Source organism: Hydra vulgaris, chromosome 04 (genome assembly GCF_038396675.1).
Source record: "Hydra vulgaris chromosome 04, alternate assembly HydraT2T_AEP".
Lineage (NCBI taxonomy): Eukaryota > Metazoa > Cnidaria > Hydrozoa > Anthoathecata > Hydridae > Hydra > Hydra vulgaris.
This window is the reverse complement of record NC_088923.1, coordinates 13,830,003-13,850,964: the sequence shown is the minus strand read 5'-3', so window position 1 is coordinate 13,850,964 and position 20,962 is coordinate 13,830,003. Positions and strand designations below refer to the sequence as shown.

Here is a 20,962-nt window from a genome sequence, read left to right as displayed (position 1 = left end):
TTTTAATTTAAAAAAAAAAAAGTTTTAATGTAAAAAATATAAAATATTTTTAATAAAATTTCATAAAAACAAAAAACAAAACGCAAACAAAAATACCAACAAAAATTTAATTTCCTATTAACAAACTTTATTTAAGAAACAAACAAGTATAAAAGAAGTATAAAGAAACTAAAGAATTAATTTCAGTTTAAGTTTAAAGTTTTTTTTGTTGTTGAAGAAGTATTAGAAGATTTTCACTTTCTAAAACAAATTACTTTTTTGGCATATATTGCTGTTTTACTAGAGTATCTGCATGTAATTTTGTATGCTTCTTCTTCGATCTAGTTATTATTTCTTTTTTCAGGTTGTGCTTTTGGTAGAGGTCTTACAACCTCTAAGAAAAATTAGGGGAGATAGAATCGTATCTGAGATTGAAGTTGATATACTAATATCAATAGCTGCATTAGATTAAGATGCTAGACAATCAGTAACAAATGATAAAACAAATTTTGCTTTCGAAAATATACCCTTATTATATGGGGATTCTTCTGTGATTCTAAAACCAGAAGTTAAGTTTTGTTATGTAAAAGAATGATGTAAGGCTAGTAACGCAGTTCCTGGTAATATATACTCATTGTTTGTACAGGGTGCGGAAAAAGTTCGCATACAAAAGTATAATTTTAAAAAATTATCTGTATGGTATTTTCTTTCAATATATGGTGTATTTTTAGTATTGTATTACTTGTGTGTTTTTAGTATTCTTGTGTATTCCTTCATATTCTTTTAGTATTTTTTAGTAAATATAAGATGAAGAAAAATGATATTTATCTATAACATCTGATAATTAAAAAAACAAACACACCTACATTGCATGATTAAAGATAATTGCTCTTAAAAGACAATTTTCTTTTGAGTTCATGTATGTATGTATGTATGTATGTATGTATGTATGTATGTATGTATGTATGTATGTATGTATGTATGTATGTATGTATGTATGTATGTATGTATGTATGTATGTATGTATGTATGTATGTATGTATGTATGTATGTATGTATGTATGTATGTATGTATGTATGTATGTATGTATGTATGTATGTATGTATGTATGTATGTATGTATGTATGTATGTATGTATGTATGTATGTATGTATGTATGTATGTATGTATGTATGTATGTATGTATGTATGTATGTATGTATGTATGTATGTATGTATGTATGTATGTATGTATGTATGTATGTATGTATGTATGTATGTATGTATGTATGTATGTATGTATGTATGTATGTATGTATGTATGTATGTATGTATGTATGTATGTATGTATGTATGTATGTATGTATGTATGTATGTATGTATGTATGTATGTATGTATGTATGTATGTATGTATGTATGTATGTATGTATGTATGTATGTATGTATGTATGTATGTATGTATGTATGTATGTATGTATGTATGTCTTGTTCGCATGTACGCTTTCCAAGAAGTATCCCTGTTTTGGATTGGAATGTTCGTGTGTCAATGCTGTTTTTCATAATAAATTTTATTACCACGCTGCATTGTCTTAACTTTGTCTAAGTTTTTATTTGTTTGCAGAATCTAAAGTGATCCGTTGTTGCTTTGTTTTAGTTACTAAGCGAATCGATCTGGTTATTTAGCATTATGGGCTACACAAAAGCTGACAAGACATAAAATGTTTGCTGAAAGCTGTGATCTGCCACAAAATATTCTATAAACTAACCATCAAGTTGCAAAGGAAGTTTTTACAACAACAAAAAAAATAAAAGCAAAATGGTTGTAACAAAGACAAATACACAATTTTTGCTCAAGATGTTATGGGACTGTGTGACTTCAAATACAGCTTTGCAGATTTAATCTGTAATGAATTGCTTTGTCGCATTAATTACTACCGGAGCAGAATTGTGTTGTTCAAAATTCAGTTATTAAAGTTATGCTGATTTCTAAAAAAATTAGGGTTGCTTGTTCGATATTATGTCATATAAATGCTTGATGTTACTCAACGAATCTACTAAGCAAGTGACTGTTTTAAACAAGTGTCCTTCAGAATCAAAAATTCCACCGGTAAAACAATTATTCTTACTAGATTTCTATGTTTATTAGTTGTGTTGATACAATAATAACCAGACTGCAGAGTCATTTAAAAAGAAATCATGCTAATGATGAACAACTTTTGACATATAGATCAGATGAAGCTTAGAAGTTAAGTTTTCAAGCGAGAATAAGACGGACCCATGTGAAAAAAGTAATGATAGTGATTTCAATGATAGTGATCTCAACAATAATGATTTCTTGTATGTATGTATGATAGGGTGTCCCAGGTTGTAAAGATGAAGTTTTTTATTCGAAGTTCAAGACGCGTACTCATATTTTTTCGTTTGATTCTGAAAAACTAAATATTAAATATTATTGAAATTGGATAACAATAACCCGACTCGACATTAAAGTTTAGGTTGACTTGACTTTGACTTGAAGTCAAAGTTTAATTTGAAAAGATAATATGAAGCCTAATGGACATTGTCGAGTTCATTATTTTATTCAGTAAATAAAACACATTTATAATATTTATTATGCATTTTTATTAAAAGAAAGAGTCAAATTTTGCTATTTACAATCAGGTTTCTGTGTTCTTGTACGCAAAGTAATAAAAATTGCTTTTGTTCTTCTTCAATAGTGATTAAACTATTTAAGTCTTGCGTTATCTTAACCACTCTTTCTGTCTTAGAGTTCACTACTTTTAATGTCATTAGCTTTCTTTTAGCTTATTGGAACGAATCATCATTAGATAATAAAAAAGAGCTCTTCTTCAAAAAAATGTCATCACTTTTGAGTCAATTAAATAGAAATATGCTTTTGACTGAGACAAAATGATCGATGTTTTTCTCAGAAATTAAAATATTAGGAGCGTTTTCAACAGTGTGATAAAACACGATTGGTAACCGCTAATAAACACTCAAAAGAGCTGGCTTGTACTTGTATAAAATTCTGTAATGTGAACTTAGTAATAATATTTTTAACGAATAAATGGCTCTCGCCATTAACAAAAATTTAAGATTCGGTCAGCCAGGTGCATAGCACCTAAAGGCAGAATCTTAAATTTCTTTTCTGCGATTCCACCAAGATATATTATTGAAAACTCAATTAATTCACAATAGTTATCTCTAGCTATTTCTTTAGTCAATTCAAATCAGTGGAATTTTAACAGCTAATTAGTGTCTGAAACAATTAAAGAAGATTATTAAAAAATACAAACTTTTCTGTAAAAATTTGTATTTTTTTTGGCATCAAATTTTTTAGTTTTTACGGAACTTTTTGAACAACATAATGTCTGGGCTTGTAGTTACTTGGCTAATTTTTGCTTCCAATACTTTTTTTAAAAATAGTTTGTAAACCGGATGACGGCACGCAAAAAGTATATTTCTCTATTCAGTTTTTATTCAAGAAATACATATCCACCACTAAAACGACATTCATTTGAAGCAGTAGTATTACAACAGAGAATTTGCACTCTGTGCTCAAGATTAGTAGATAATGACATTCCAAGCTCCTTGTGCATGTTAGCTGCCTGATGAGCTGTTCAATTTTGGCTTAATGATAAGCTGTTCGTTATCATCATATGAAATAACTATCGGTAGGCGTTCTTCTATAGATTTTTCTGATTTTAGAGCCAGCAATAGTTTGCCATCTCAGTGGACAGTTACTGTATCCGGGATATTGTTTCGAAAACTAACTTTTACAGCTTCAGCCCGCTCTCCGCATTTCTGTACGGATTCTCTAGATTGAGGACTTGCTTATAAAAAGTCATCTGTGATATGTCTTAGTGCGTCAATTGTAGCTTTAATTATAAATGCGCACAATTACGTGATATCTATTTAGTTTGGCAACTAAACTTAGCTAGGTCTATTTTCTTGTAAATCTATCATTTCAGAATCAAGCGTTGAATCTTCTTAAGATGATGTTGACAGAGCTAACGATGCAATAATTTTAGCATGTTGATTTTCTTAGTTTCTAAGACGCGCCTTTTCTTCTTCTTCTGTATGTATTTTGTCCACTCCGGCTAAATGACAAAGCCAATCTGGTTGTCTTTGGCGCTCTAAAATGATCCTACCTCCATTTGTTTAATTAGTTGAAAGGCATTGGCATGAGCATTAGCAAAAAAATGATCTAAGTTGGAATGAAACTCTTGTCAATATTGTTCAAACACTTATTGTGCATTTTTTTGTAAATCTCTCCAAACTTGGTATAATAAAACTACTTTCATAACACAGTTAGGTTTTGATTTAGTCAGTATATGTATTTTTTCCAATAAATAATACACTCACGATTAATAAGACTTGCACTACGTTGAGACTTAAGTTCACTTTACAAATAATATAGAACAAAACACCCAGTACTTGCACATTAGAGGGAAGTTTTGAAACGGCAACTTGATGTTTTACGTTTTCTATTTCCTTTTTAGAACTTCGTAACTCCACTAACATGTTGACTACTCAAAAGTAAAGTGTTTACTAATAAAATAATGAAGTAATAAAAAGCATATATATAAAATATATATAAACCATATGGTTCATATATACTAAAAACATATACTACTTATAAAAACTTATGTTTATCATACAGTTTTTATTTTAATAACTTTATTTATTGTTATAAAAAACATCCATTATCTTACAAATAAGTAGAAAAGTGCGCAAAATCCAAAAACCCCCAGGTATTTTATAATTCAACTTACCACTAGATAGTATTTTTATATTTTTTGTCATGTTCGTAATGCATGCCAAAAGTCATTGGAGACAATGTTCTAATGTTGGTATCAGAATCTTTCAACTTTAATATGGAAAAAAAAAAGCTATTTTATTTTAAAATTTTTTTAAAACTATGTTAGTTTATATGCACAAAAAGTCATCTAAAGAGTCACAAAAAATAATTTTGATGTTTTCAAAGTAAACCTATTGCGTGTTTTTTTTTTTATATTCAAAAACTTTTATGTGACATCTTCAAGCTGAGGATTTTTTTTTATGTTTGTTGTTAAAGATAAAATTTTATAGCTAAGAAATGTTTCTTTATCTTTGTAGTAAGCTTGTTATGAACAAATAGGTTTTAATTACTAAGTAAAATGAATAAAGCAGCTATAGGTCACGCACACTAAATATAAACGCTTTCTAATGAGTAAATTTCATACTATACTTAAATTTACCTAAGCTGATTTTGTTTTTAACTAGCCCCCAGTCCAAGAATCATGTTTGCGTGTTTACAAGACCCCTTAGTATATGCAGTTATGTTTTTTTTTCGAAATTACTTAACACTAGAAGCACCAGGTTTTTTGTATACCTAGAAACCCCAAAGTGGATCAATTGATCAAACTTAATACTTATATGCATTTACACTTATTTTCTTGCTTAAATGTATGAAACTAACAGTTCAAACTGTTTATTTTGATGTAAGTTATATAAAATATATAAATTTCTTTCACCCTGCATATATATACATCGGTATTATGTCCAAATTACGGCGCGTTTTACTCTAAATAGACGTTTAGTAGCATGATTTGCCTAAATATGGATTATTAGCATATTTATACAGATTATTTAAACCGGAAAAAAATAGAAATAAAATGAAAATATTAGCGAAGAAAATAAAATATCGTTTCCGCATATTTGGTGTAAATATGCTGCCACCACCAGTACACTAATATTACTGCTTTACATTATGAAACTTACTACTACATTGACCTGTAAAAAATATCATAAAAGCTATGATATTATAATGAAACTCTTAAGTTCAACAAACGCTGATGGTGCTTCATCATCAAAAACCTCTGTTACAGCACATCCTCTTTTAATTGACCGAACATTCAAATTGTATTATGAACAGACACTGTTCATATTACAAGAACTCTTGGAAATTGACAGTGGTGATAAATCAGATTCAACCAAAGAAAATGACGAGACAGATGTTGTTGAAGATAATCTTTATGATAACAATTAAAGTAATACTTTTATTTACAATTCAGAAATTAGTAGCAATGATGACGTAGAAAAAAGTTCATGCGTTGGAAGTAATGATTTAACTGTTAAACCTCGTAGAGATGATGTAAAATGGATTGTTGTGTCAAAAGTTGAGGTAACTGGAAGGTTTTAAACTCAGAATCTCTTTACTGCCAAAAGTAGAACAACTTCTTATTTTCGCATAGTTTTGACACCTATTGATGCATTTAGACTAATTATTAATGAAGGGTTTACACGCTTTATTAAAAAATGTTTTGTTTTATCTGCCAATTTATAAAAAGAAGGATGGAATATATGTGACATTGAACTTGATGCTTTCATAGGCTTAATATATCTTTGCGGATGCATGAACGCAAGAAATTTTTTAGTTAAATTTCTATGGTCTGAAAAATATGGCAACAAAGTCATATTTTTCAGACCATAGTTTTTATAAAAGCCGGCTTTTATAAAAACTATGCCGCGTTCTCGATTTGAAGACATTATGAAAAACATTAGGTTTGATATACACTCAGAGCGTAGAGAGCTCCTCCAAAGTGATAAATTTGCTCTTATGTCATGGGTGCTGAAAAGATTTGTAGAAAACAGTCAAAAATGCTATATACCTGAGAAATCTTTAACAATTGATGAGCGGTTGTTCCCAACTAAAGCTCGGTGTCGCTTTACACAGTATATGTCTAGTAAACCGGACAAGTTTGGAATCAAATTCTGGATTTTAGCTGATCTAAAGACTAAATATTGTGTTAGTATCAAACCGTATCTAGGTAAAGATGAAAGAAAATTTGAAAAGTGTAGAAAATTTGGGTAATCACGTAGTCATGTCACTAATGGAACCTTATTTAGGCCGCGGCTGTAATGTTACTACAGATAACTTTTTTATAAGTGTCGATCTTGCAACAAAACTTTTGGAAAAGAAAACGTCAATTGTTGGAACAGTTAATCATAGTAAAAAAAAGAAATTCCAGCATTTGATCCACTTCCACTTTACGATTCGATTTTCTACATAAATGGGCCATTGAACTTGATTGTCTACCAGGCAACAAAGAAAACTGTAATTTTATTACCAACACTTCATAGAGGGACGACTAAGCAAAGTAATAGGAAGAAGAAACCAGAGGGAATACTTTATTACAATGCAAATTAATGTAAAGTTGATATGTTAGATTCAATGTGTTGACAAAATCTGGGTGCCGAATGGGTGTCGACAAAATCTGGGTGCCGACAAAATCTGGGTGCAAATTGTCAATAAACTCTGGGTGCCGACGCTGGCCGCTAGATGTTTTCTTCAATATTTTGGACTTGACCGGTGTAAACGCTTGGATCATTTTTAAAAAGTTACACAACAAAAAATTTCGAGAAGAAAGTTTCTTTACACTTTATCTAAACAGTTAAGAGAAGCAAATATTACTCACCGAAAATTCCTAGTTGCTGCCAACAGTAATACCACAATAGACACCAACAGTTATACACAATTATCAACTCGTTTGAGATGTCAGATAAAATCAAAATACAAACGTAATCTGACATCAACAGTATGTGCAAATTGTAAGAAACCTGTTTGTGGAAAGAGCTTGTCAAGTATATGCAAACATTGCAAATAACCTTAATTATTTAACTAAAATTGTTATGTATATGCACGTTTTCTATAAGGTGGTTCAATTGATCCAGCTTAGGGTTATTAGGTATAAATATTCATAGCCGCATCTCTGAATGTTTTTTTTTTTTGTAGTTTTTTCGCTTTTGAGTAAATAATATCTAAACAATAAAAGTCATAAAGTATCATTTTATCAACATTAAAATTTCAGCTTCAGCAAAGTATCAAAGTCGAGTTTGGATCAATTGATCCTCCTTGGGGCTTCTAGTGTTAATAAGCACTTTTTATTACATCACAAACTTTTGTATACAGTCAGATTAGTAATAACTTATGTTGATGAGTTTTTAGATTATTTTATACCATCTAATGATTGTATGTTACCACCTGTCCCTCACTATAAAGGATCTTTTTTTTATTGTTTCTTTATCAAAATTTATTATTCATTTGAAACTTTTGTTCTTTTTTAAGATATTGAAGTAAACTTCAATATCTTAAAAAAGAACTTACTTGAATTTCAAGCGGCTTTCTTATAAACCTAGTTTAAATCAAGATGAGCTTTATCGTTCACTTAGTTATAGAATTTTATTTCAATCCAAGAGCTTTACTACTTGATGCCATTTTTTGATTCTTAAAACCACTCATAAAGTAAACAATTAAAAAAACTAAAAAGTTAACCTGCAAAGCTGAATGCTTCTCTTAGATTTACCTCCACAGAGCGGATTAAAATAAGTTTACAATAACAGCGTTTAAAATGCCAACAGTTGGAAAATGGCATAGAAGATATGAATTCAGTTTTAAATATGAAAAGTGAAAAAGTTAACTTAGAACTTGACCTAAAAACACTGTATTCTAGCTTTAATCAGATGTTCCAGACTTCATGAAGCTATTCTAGAATAAGCAGCAAATTATATTAAAACTTTAGTCCCTGTAGTGTTAATTACCATCGAATGACAATAAAACTTTGTCTTAACTTAGCAGCAAAATCTTTGTTGGCATATTCTGATTTGCATTTTGATTGCAAAAGTGGCTCAAGATTTTTAGTTATTCAAACTTGACACTCCTCAACAAACACCAAAAATTATATAAATCCTTTAAGAGGTTTTAATCCTCAAGTCGTAAATTATCTTGCAATCATAAATGTTGATTTCTCTAACTCTGAACAAATTTTTACTATTCTGTTTAATAACATGACAGTTCAAGAAGATTTAGTTAACAATTACTCTGGTGAGTTAATTGGATTTGTAGATTTAGGAGATATTCAAACTAACTATGCTGCACTAAAAAGTTTAAGAAAAATATCATCTTATGTCTTAGTTGTTCATGTTAAAAATATAGTAAATCCACTTTCCTGTAGTCTAACTACATTTGCCACAACTGGAGGGACATCATCACAACTTATACCAAATTTTTGTAAAGCAGTACGTTATATGGAAAGTATAAGTTAAAAGACAATGCTGCAACTGCAGATGGTGCTTCTCCTAATAAAAAGTTCATTAAAATGCATAACAAATTAGATCGTGGCTTAATAAAAGACGTAACATATTGCACTAAAAAATTGTTTAGTAATGATAATAGGTTCATTTATTTCTTTGCAGATGTACCTCATCTATTCAAAACTTCGCGAAATCCCTTAACTAATTCTGGTTCTGAATGTAAATCACGCGATATGTGAAGTAGTAGATTTCTTCTTCTTTATAATAATATTTCTAAATTTTAAAATTCGGATTTAGAGAGAGGTTTAATACTTGTTCCTAAATCAACAAGTAATCATATAAACTTTACACTATTTCTGTTATGAGAGCATGTCTTGGATCCCAAGTATTAAGAGAAACAGCAGGAAATGTTTTTAAACAGTTTAGATTACCAGAAAAAGCAGTGTTGAATATATAGCAATGAAAAAGCGATTTATAATCAGTAGGCGATTTAAGATTTTCTTGGTTAGAAGAAATATATAGATCAGCGCTAAAGAAGTTTTGATGGGAACTCAAAACCAAAAATGTTTACTTCTTCACAAACTTATAAAGGTTTGCAAATTACAGTGCATTGATTTAAAAAAGTTTTAAATTTTTTACTTGAAAATGGTGTTAAATATGGTTTCTCTAAAAAATTCTTCTAAAATGATTTTGAAAACTACTTTAGAAGGCAACGTGCAATTGGTTGCAGAAAAAATAATTCGTCTATCGGAGACTTTGACTTTAATGACAATGCAGTAAAGTCACAGTTTTTAGTTTCTCCTAATACTGGTATATAATGACAGCAATATTTTGGATATTGAAAAAAACACTTTTACCAATATGGAAAAAAATTGATCAAAGTCATTTAAATTAAAAACCAACATTGAGCGCTACTATTTCATATTTGATAAATAATTAAAAATAATAAAAAGATCATTTTCAGAACACAGAGTTTTAAAAGCATTATTTGTCATTTATAATGGTATCTATAATAATGTGGCATAACGGCAATTTCAGGGATGCTTCTTCCAAAAAATATCCTTGAATAATCAGATTATTTTTGAGATAATAAAGAGTCTTCCAAAAAGTATGTACTCTTGCCTGCCTAATATAAAGGGGGTGTGAAAATATTAGGGGTGGTGGGAATTTTAGTCCAGATCTAATAAACAGGGAAAAGGGTAAAAAACAATCTTAACAAAAGGGTTGGCAAGATTTTTTACAGAACACGAATAAAACATTTTGATTTTAGTATGGAATGCGGTCAAATGCGCATTTTTAAACAGTTGTTTTATTATTTTTGCTATGGTGAGAAATAAACGAAATTCTCATTTTTGACAAATCGAAATTTTGGAGGTTTCTTAAAGTTCGACAATTTTTAAAGTCAGGTTACAGTGAAAATTTTTGTATGTTTTAATGGCTTTTATATATATATATATATTTTCTAATTTGTTTTAGTTTTGAGATTTTTTTTGTTGACATCAAGTAAAAATTAATAAACGGTTGGAGGAGGAAAATTTTGGAAAATTAACAAACATTCATTTTCCTTGTATTAAGCACCAAATAGTAAGCTAGTATGTGAGTTTACCCAAAAATATATATATGTAAAGAACGGGGTATAAAGACAGCAAGAATGTGCACAATTTGTCTCTTAATTTCTTCTAACACTAAATTTCTTTTAACATAAGCATTACATTTTACAAATTAGAAAAAAAAGCTTAATGTTATGTAACAAAGGAATGTTGAATTTACAAAAAGTTTAACGTTTTGAAAACTTTATGTTTTATTAAACTTTCTATGCATTCCGTACGTATACAGAAGGATGATTATTTTGTTTAAGTCTCAGAGGGAACCAATCAAGGCAGTAAAGAACTAAATTATTTAAATTTTTATTTCTTTATATTTTTAAAATTAACTTTTATCTATTTGATTTAGTTTTAAATTATATTAATTAGGGTAAAAGTAAAAATTGGGTACTCTTAGGTTCGAAACTAATAAAGGAATTTATGAAAACAACAAAAAATGATAATAACAACATTGTAAATGCTCCCAACTAAGGCTTAGTACTAACTTAATATAAATATATGTTATTTGGGTTGAGAAATAATAACATTTAAAAAAAAAAAAAATTATTTTTTTTTTTAAATGTTATTATTAGACAATTTTAATAAATAAAGAATCTTAATCATATTATTAAACAGAGTTTAAGTAGTTATTATACTATTAATGTTTTTAAAAAAGATATGTCTTTATGAAAATTACCTTTTAGGTTTAACAAAGTAATTTATGTCAATTTCTTTCACTTGCTTTCTTAATTTCGCATCGCAATGATCGAGTCTTGCAACTTCTCTTTTTTATTCTATGTTTTTCAATAATGTTTCTGGCTTAAGAAAATGAACGAACTCTTACGAATAATGCAATTAAATGCTCTGGCAAAATCGTACTAACTTCAGTTAATTCTGGATCATTGGAAACTTGTTTATAAAGAGAAAGTATAATATAATTTGTTGACATAAACCCATCCAGATCTTCAGAATCTAGTTTAGATAAAACTTGTGATGTTTTTTTGCAAAAAAAATTCTCGCATGTTAGAAAAAGATCTTGAATTATATTGTTCACTTTCCATAAACCTCCTCTATGTCTAATATTTACAAGATTCTGAGTATTATCTTCCATAACTGCAGCGCATTAAAATTGAAACACACTATTGGCTACACTTCGCTGGATTTTTATCACTTTGAAACTTAGTATGCAACATTTATAAAATATATCTAACAAGATAATGTAAATTCTTTTTCTCCAAATTTTTGAGCTGTGTTTAAAGGTTTAACAAAATTTGGTTTTACACCAGTAAGTTTAATATAAAAGAAGACATTTTAGAGAGTAGTGTATTACTTAAATCGCTGAAGTATGGAGGTTATAGATTTTCACTCAACAATTGGCGCTAATTTACATCTCTATTCCCCCTTTTTTTATTTTTGATTATGATGGAGAAATTTATCCTGATTAAGAATCGTTTAAAAATATAGACCTGAAAACCAAATGAAAGTTCTCTAATTTGATGTTGAAGTGTCAAAATTATATACCAAAAACTTCGAATTTCAATAAGTATTTTATTTTCAGATAATTTTTTATTTTCAGATTATATAGATATTTTTTTTAATATATTAATATTTTAGATAGACAAATGTTACTATATGCAAAAACAATAATCAAACGGAATATTCATCTACAACTTGGTTCCAAAAGTGAAAATAAGAGTGTTCTTTAAAACGTTGCATCCACATAAATTCTGACAAATAGTCGGGAATTATTTTTCTATTTGTGGGCCCAAACATAGCTTTAAATTTGGCTTTGCTTCTTTGCCACACTGCCTCAACCCTGTGTGTTTTAACATTTGTTGCAGGATCAACAAAATGTAAAGTATTATTTACTTTACCATGTTAAAAACCTTGCGCTGCTAAACCTTGGTATGCTGCCCACATATCGCTCCATAATTCAGTTCCAGGACGAACACATTGTAAAATGATAGGTAATATGGTTGCTGCATCGCGGTGCGCTACAGGAATGAGTAACCTTTCTTTAGTTGCTATATCGTACGCACCAAAAATCTATGGATTTTTAGCAATTCTACCTCGGTTGTATTTCCTTCTTGAGATAAGTGATTCATCTATTTCCACTATTGAACCTGGCCCTCCTAATTGCACACGGTTGTTAAGGAAATAAGTAACAGCAATGTCTCTAGAAAATTAATTTCAATCAACTACAGTTTTATTGCTACCAATTTCTAAATCCTTTTGTATGTCTTCTACTGAAAGGCCACGACTTTTTCTGGCGCTTTAAGTCATAATATAGGTAATACCTATTATTTGCCAAAGTTTCAATTAAGATCTTTCAAAAAAACTTCCAACACGAATGCTTATTTTCTTTTTGCATTGTTTTTGCATGCATCTCCAAATCTTTCCATCGACATTATGATTATTTTGTTCGTTGCACTGGATGTTACATCGAGGATAGATCATATTTATAGCAAGTAAACCAAACTCCCTGCACCACCGGATGCACTCGTTGTTATTGTTTTTAATCCTGCGACCAAACCATCGTCTAACATTCGCCATCTTAGTTTTAAAAAAGAAATACAGAAACATTTCTTATAGAGTCTTTTATAACTACATTTTATATTTTGCAAATTTTTTGCATCGGAATTTTTACGAATACTTTCGGAATTTTCATGAGTATTTTAATTACTTTCAAACTACAGAAACCAGGCGGCGTAATTAAATAGTGAAATTTTAAAGTGTTATAAAAAAAGATGGTGAATATTAGCGTTTTTGGTTAATTTTTTTGACTCTATAACATATAATTAGAAAACTTTCCTTTGATTTTCAGGTCTATGTTTTTATACAATTCTTAATCAGGATAAAATTCTCTATCATAATCAAAAATAAAAATAGGGGGGTAGAGATGTAAATTAGCGTCCAACAATCCATAATACTCTTTTTATCTCATAATAAATTTTTCTATTATTGGATTTAGTTTTTTGAAAAGACTTTCAGCATTGCCTATTGATAAGTTAAATTGCTCACATGAGAAGTGTTTTCCAATACCAAATGGAAGACACATGTCCCTTTCCAATAAATTTGCACATTCTTCAACAATGCTTTTCAGTTTTAGAGGTGATGTTTTATTAAAAGTATTATCTGTATTATAAATGTTTAAAGAACAATTATCAAAGTTTTCTAATATATGCTTTGATGCAGTGTGTTAATTAAAATCTCTAATCGTCTTGTATACTTTAGGATATTGATTACATAAATGTTGCTTGAAATTTTTTCTGTAAATATTAACCTCATAAACAACAGAATCAATATATGTAATTAAGTTAATATCATTGTTTAAAATCCCTCTTCAACTATTTCAAGCACATATTTCAAATCAACAATTGAATTAAAATCACCATTAGAACTCCCCATGCCATTTGCGATTGCCACTTTTTTAAACTTTTGCAGGTTCGCCAGGTTGTCGCGTAATTTTCAAGTTAAAAAAAACAACAATAAAAACGTTCCGTGTTTCCAGACTATGTATTCCTATGAATATGGTGTCGCATTATTTCATAAAAATATATTTTTATGATTAGTTTGGAGGAAACTTAATTACAGTTTTAAATGGCAAATTAAAACATATAAATAAATTAGTTACCTTTCTTTGTTAAAACTTAGACTCCATACAAAATGTTAAAACCTCACCAAAAAATTACTATCCCAATATACAGTTTTGCAAAGAAAGTTTCAAAAAGTGTAACTAAAAAAAGGTTTTTAAGCAATAGTTTCAATAGTAATTTATACATATATATATATATATATATATATATATATATATATATATATATATATATATATATATATATATATATATATATATATATATATATAAAATAAATTTTATCACCCATTTTATCTCTAGAAACTAGATACTAAATGGCTTTTGATGACAAGAACTAATTACTAGAGTGAAAAACTATAAAATGCTAATTGCATAATTAGTATAGATTAGATCTGTAATATGAGATCTTGATTTGAAAGTTTGCACGTTTTTAAATTTATAGCTATTAACAAATTGAAAAATTATTTAAACTCAGGGAAAGTTTTAAAATTATTTTAGAACTTCCGTTTACTTGCCACAGTTGATAGAGAGTCTCTCATTAGGTTCATGCATTGTTTTCAAGGGTTTTTCAAACCAATAATTAATAAAACATCAAACAGTTTATGGGCGACGGTACGGCTTTCGAAGTGGAGGGGTACAACCATCAGTTTAAAAAAAAAGTCTTCTATATCTAAAATTTTTTCTTCATAAAAAAAAGTTCTTTAGAAAAAAAATTAGGAGTGGAAAAGGGTCCAGTGCTCCCAGGGCCCCCCGGTGTTGTCGGGTTTGTAATTGGATCTTTCTAAGTACTTTTATATTTATTCAAATTAATTAAGGTTTTTTTGTTTTATATTTCCTTTTTTTTACACCTGCAATGATATTTAAGAATTTAATTCTAATGCTAGTTGTGTTACTAAATATTTTAAATTACTCCGTGATGCTAATCTTTTTAATTAATTTTGTTAATTTATTTTAATTTCCTATTTAACAACATTGTTTACAATAGTTATAAACAAGATTTTCTTGTTTATTAAAAACAAAGAAAAAAAAAATAAGAAGAAATAAGGAGCATACAAAAAAACTTCTACTAATTTTATAATTAAAAAAGATTATTAATCTAAACATTTTGAACTTTTTAGGAGAAATACCAGCATCATTCTATCTTCCTTTTGGGCACGGTGTATATAACTGTATTGGAAAGAATTTTGCTACGCTTGAAATTAAAACATTCTTGGTTAAAGCGTTATTGCAATTCAAATTTTCTGTCGACCCTAAGCATATGAATTATACAAAGGTTATTTGGTTAACTACGAAAACAGTTGAACCATTGCTAATTAGAGTAAAGCCTATTGCAGATTAAGATCCAACAGAAGAGAAAACTTCATTTAAAACTCTAAATCCTAACATTTATAATAATGATTGTTTGGGGTTTTCGTTTGATAATTTTTTAATACAAAGTAATTCAAAAGATTTAATGATTGAGTTCTTTGTAAAATTATGATAATACATAATATAAATCTTTTTTTAAACAGTTCTCATCGTTTGAACGTATTTTTTTTTATAGCTAAATCGGTATCGAGGAATTCCATTCATTATAATCATAACTTTTCTTTTTTTTTACTGCATTCTGTTTTTTATGTAAGTTAACTAAACAATAATTGCTTCCTCAAAAATGTTAATTAATGAGTGAGGGAGAAACTGATTTATTTGTTCAATAACTACCCTGTAAACACACGTAAGCATTTTATTGTTAAAATTATTATAACTATTTTTTTTTTTAATGGTTTAGATAAAAACCGTTTTTTTAAAAAAATTTTTTTTTATGAATTTTAGTTACTATTCAATGACTTATTTTCTTATATTTAAAAACATTTGCTTTACCTTTAACATTTATAAACCTTCAAATAAAATAAAATATAATAATTAAAAAAAATGGACAGAGAAAAATTTTGAAACGGCTAAAGTTCAACATGGCGTAGTTGCAACCGTGATGTAGTGCCTAAGTTTGAATGACAAATGTTCAAGCTAGGTTAATTAAATAATGGCAATATATACTTCCTCCGAAAAAATTAAAATAATTTAAAACCAAACTTGTTTTATGCATACAAAAATTTATTATAAAATTATTTTTTTTAAATGAATACAAAGATATTTTCTGACACATTTGGCAATAAGAGGATACTCCCAATGATGTTTTCTTCTCCAATATAGTACATCAATATTGTTAGGAAGAGAATCTGCTAAGTTGAGGTTTGTGTTCATTTTTACCTGCATTGGGCAAATAGCTAACTAAAAAATTGACTGGATAGGCTTGCTTTACTAATGCGATCTCAATTTCCCCTTGAAGAAACAAGATTAAATTATGGAATTTGTATTTATAATTTGACATACCTAATTTTTAAAATTAATTGTTGCATCAGCGTAGCCCTCCTCATCAACATCCTCAACAATTCCGTTCCTTATGTCCTATACAGGCCTCTGTAGGCCAGACCTCTACCTCACTTTTGCTTAGTCATCTGCTCATTCATTTTTCTGTAATTCGATCTTTTATGTTTTGCAAGTTTAAGTTTTTTGTACGAAAGATGGAAATTGCTCCATAGACATAGAGTTTGTCTTTGGTCCCTCAAACCGGGAACTTTTTTCCCAAATTTGACTTCACAAAATCCAAGTTGACAGAATACTTTAAACTCCTCACTTTATGATAGCTCGTTAAGTTGAGAACGTAGGCAGCCATCAATGTTGAAAAGTTTGGACAATATATGGCTTGTAGAGCCCAAATTAAGATTGTTGTTACACCACAACTTGTCTTGAAAGGTTCAACACAAAAAAATTTGGAAAAATTAAGTTTAAAACTGTCAAACTTGGTTATAACCCGAGGTTACACCTGAGACCTTTTGAATTCCCTCTGTAAATTTTAGGAGGGCTGTTAGTATAATTGCGGTCTTATCCTTTGTGCAGGTCTTGTTAACATAGGATAGAAAGCCAACAGTGTCACTATTTGCCTTTTAAAGGAGCTCAGTAAATACAAACTTGGTTATAATAAACCAAATTTCTTTCCAACTCTATACACAACAAATATCATCATATCACTTATTGAGTACATGCAGAGTAAAAACGTCTTTGACTAAAAATAGCCTTCAGCATGCAACCCAAAACCGTGCACTACTATTTTATGGTCTTTCAAAAATACACAAATCAAATTTGGCATGACTTATCCTATTTCATCATTAAACTAACACAACACCGTGTTTTTTGTTTTTCGCTTTAGATCGGTCAAATTTGTTAGTTATAACAAGCAAAGAATTTTTTACCCAAAATTGTATAACTTATATAATAAATGTTTCCAAATTCGAAATTGAAAAAGTTAATTCAATTAACAGTTTTGCTATTTGAAATATCGTTGCATAAGTTATTTATCCTGACACTCTATTCTGGTCCTCTATTGGTCAATGTTGCTTTTGTTAGTTCTGAAGGACAATTTTTTGAATGCATTAACAGCATTCTTTGCTATGAAGATACCAAGACACTCAGTCATCACAAGATTAAGAAAGCGGTCCACAAACCTGAGGCGATCTTGAATTCCCTCTGTCACTTTTAGAATGGCATTTAGCATAAATGCCTAATTATCTTTCGTGCAGGTATGGTTGACACTGGATGGAAGGCCTCCTTCTCACTATTTGTTTTTTCAATCTCATTATTTGCCTTTTTAAAAAATTCAACAATGTTTTGAGGTTTTGATGCATTTTATAATTAGATAAAGATTAAGATGTAAGTATTTTATAAATGAAATGTTTTTTTTATTTAAGTTAAAAACTGTGTCTCTGGACTTAATTATAAATCCAATTCAAAGTTTTATAAAATTCGAAACTCAAAATTAAATTTTAAATTTGTCAAATTTATACCAAATTCACCTAAATTTCAAATTATAATTCGAAATCAAATATAGATAATTTTAACTAAAATTAAATTCCAATTTGACCTTAAATTCTAAAGTTTTAGTCAACTTTTTTCAAATTGAATTCAAAATTTGCCCAAGCTTTAATAGGGTGTAAGCGTAACTGTGTTACATTTTAGGTTACGATGTAGGCTAAAACTATGTTTTAAAGTATTGATAAATATACTGTTTGCCAAATATTTAAAACTTTAAAAATGAAACATCTTTATCTGATTGTTTTGATAAAACATTTTATAAAGTAATATTTTATATTTTTGTATGTTGGTTTATTTTAGTTTTTTAAAATATATCATACTATATTTTATTACAGATATTTTGTCGTGTTGATTAAACAAGTTTCTAACTGATCCGTGAGTAGTTTTGAGTAAACCTATGTCAAAAAATGATATTTTCCTACCATAAAAATTTATTAGTATCAATTAATAATATTTTTTACTCATAATAACATAAGCAATCGCCTTTAGTATAACTATTTGAAACAAAAAAATTTTTCACTCTTCATTAAAAAATAAATATCCCTAAAATGCAGGTAGAACTTTATCATTGTGATATCTTCCCTATGACAAGGTTCTAACTGCGGTTATAACGGTAGTTAGGAACATTTTGAAATTTTGTGATTGAAGTAAAGTACTTTTTAATTTTGTAACTGAAACGTTACTATAATAAATGGTAATTGCCATACTATCTAACAAGATCCTACAGATTTTATTTTTAGTAACCATTAGATTATGGCTTAAAAGCTTAAAAGCCTTTCATGGCATCCTGTTATTTTATAGATGACAAAACACTGGTTAGTAAACTCAGTCTTGAAGAGGCCTTAAAGGAAATACCGCCTAAATACAGCCCAAAAACAATAGTCCCTGAAGTCTTGTGAATTCACTTTAATAACATATAAATAAGAGAAAGGATTTGTTCCGTTAATTTGTTTGAGATTTTTTGTGAGCTATTCAATTTCATAATGCCCATGTTCCCCTTTCTCGGTACATGAATGACCAGGAAGTAAGTATTTTGTAGTGGTTAAATTAATGCTAGGACCCTTTAAAAGTGTAACACACTACTTGATATTATACTGTTTCAATTTTGAGGAACGCAACAGTAAGATCAAGTAACTAAGTTGCTCATGTCTCTTTAGCTCTGCCACAACATCCAATATCTTGCGAAAGTTTCCTCGTTATAAAATTTCCTCGCGGCTAAAATATACTTTCCGGAGGTAAAATTTGTTTCGAAACAGTATTTCACCCCTCCTATAATTTTTTCCCCTATCCGTGAAATTAAACTTCCTCCGTGACACTTTTTTCTCCTAAATATATGCTTTTATATTCACTTTTTTATATACAAACTGACATGATTGGGCAGTTGAATGTTATAAAGTAGATCTAAATGATCGAAATTAATAGATTAATTAAGTTATAAATCTGTATAAATATACAATCTGTTTAACTTCTAAATTAACTAAGTTAACCTACATAAACAAAGAAAGTGTTAAATGAGTCAAGTTTATCAAACATCAAAAAAATAAGAGTCAGAAATATTTTACCCCTCTTTCCTTAAACATATTAATACTATTTTACAAAAACTATACGTTTGATTGTTAACAAAATAACTACGTGCAAGCTTAGAACGTTTAAAAAGTAAAGCCTGTTAGTTTTCGAATTTTTTTTTGGACTATTTATGAGCTATTTACTCAAAATCTGCGTGCGTACTTTGTTACCCTTAGTATTAGAATTTTATAAAATTGCAAATCTTTTTTATGAAACAGCGCATTTAAATTAAAAGTTTTGTATTTATTATAGTTATTTACTTTCATCACACCTTTTCAAAAGCCTCCTCATGTAAATATGGATGCCAGAAGACAATGCAAGTTATCAACAAGTAATTAAATAAATTACAAGTTAATCAATATTTTTTAATAAGCAATGGGTTATTATCATATATAACTGACCGTTAGAGGCAAGACAGAGTTAAACGTTCTTATGTTAACTGTCCGTTAAGGATATGCTCGGCAAAATGCACTTACATCGATTAAAGGTAAGTTTGACAGAAGACTGAATAGTATTTAAAAGATTTTAAAACAAATGTTTTACGTTTTAAAACTCTTTTTTTTTTGTTCTTAATAGCTATTTCAATGCTTAAAGAAAGTAGTACTTTTTGTTGTGCAACGTAATAAAACGTTGTTGTTCAACGCAAAAAAAAAAAAAATTATAAAAAATAGCGAATATTAGTACTTTTTTTTGCATCAACGTCAAACTAGAAAATTTCTTTTTTTTTTTTTAGGTGCCCCAAGATGTCTTTACGGTTTTTTCAAAGAGCACCGCTGACATTTTTTTTATAAGTTCTAGTATTTCGTTTTTACTTTCTTTCCAAGATTGCCACTTCCTTTTACGCCAAAAAATCAAAAGTTCTTTTTCCTACTCCGATCTTCAAGTTTGGCTAATGTATCTTTAATAAAAACATAGTTTTCTAATACTTTGTTACTATCAATTTCTTAGCGACATAAATTTATTGCTTTTTTACTTTCAACGAACTCTATATAAATATTTTCATACTTATCACAAATAAACTCAACGGACTTCTTCAATTCGGTGATTTCGTTTTTTAAGTTTTTATTTTCTTCTTGCATCCCAGTAGCACGGTACGTTTTTAAAACGTTTTTAAAACGTTTTTTAGACGTTTTTATAAAGTTTAAACCCAATAAAAAAGTCCAAAGAACGTTTTAAAAACGTACTGTGCCCACTGGGATAACTTAGCCTATTATTTTTTCCTTCATTTTTTTTGCTAATAAGATTAACGATAGTATCCTCATTTAATTTAA

At 28.7% G+C, this 20,962-nt stretch overlaps 1 protein-coding gene across 2 annotated transcripts in view; it reads left to right on the top strand.

Moving 5' to 3' along the window:
- LOC101235193 (cytochrome P450 4C1-like) overlaps nt 1-15,726 on the top strand; it is a 75,280-nt gene extending 59,554 nt beyond the window's left edge. For both annotated transcript variants that reach the window (XM_065795508.1, XM_065795509.1), the window contains exon 7: nt 15,335-15,726. In XM_065795508.1, coding sequence (XP_065651580.1) covers nt 15,335-15,555 — 221 coding nt within the window. In that variant the 3' untranslated portion in view covers nt 15,556-15,726. The remainder of the gene's footprint in view (nt 1-15,334) is intronic.
- Nucleotides 15,727-20,962: the final 5,236 nt, after the last annotated feature.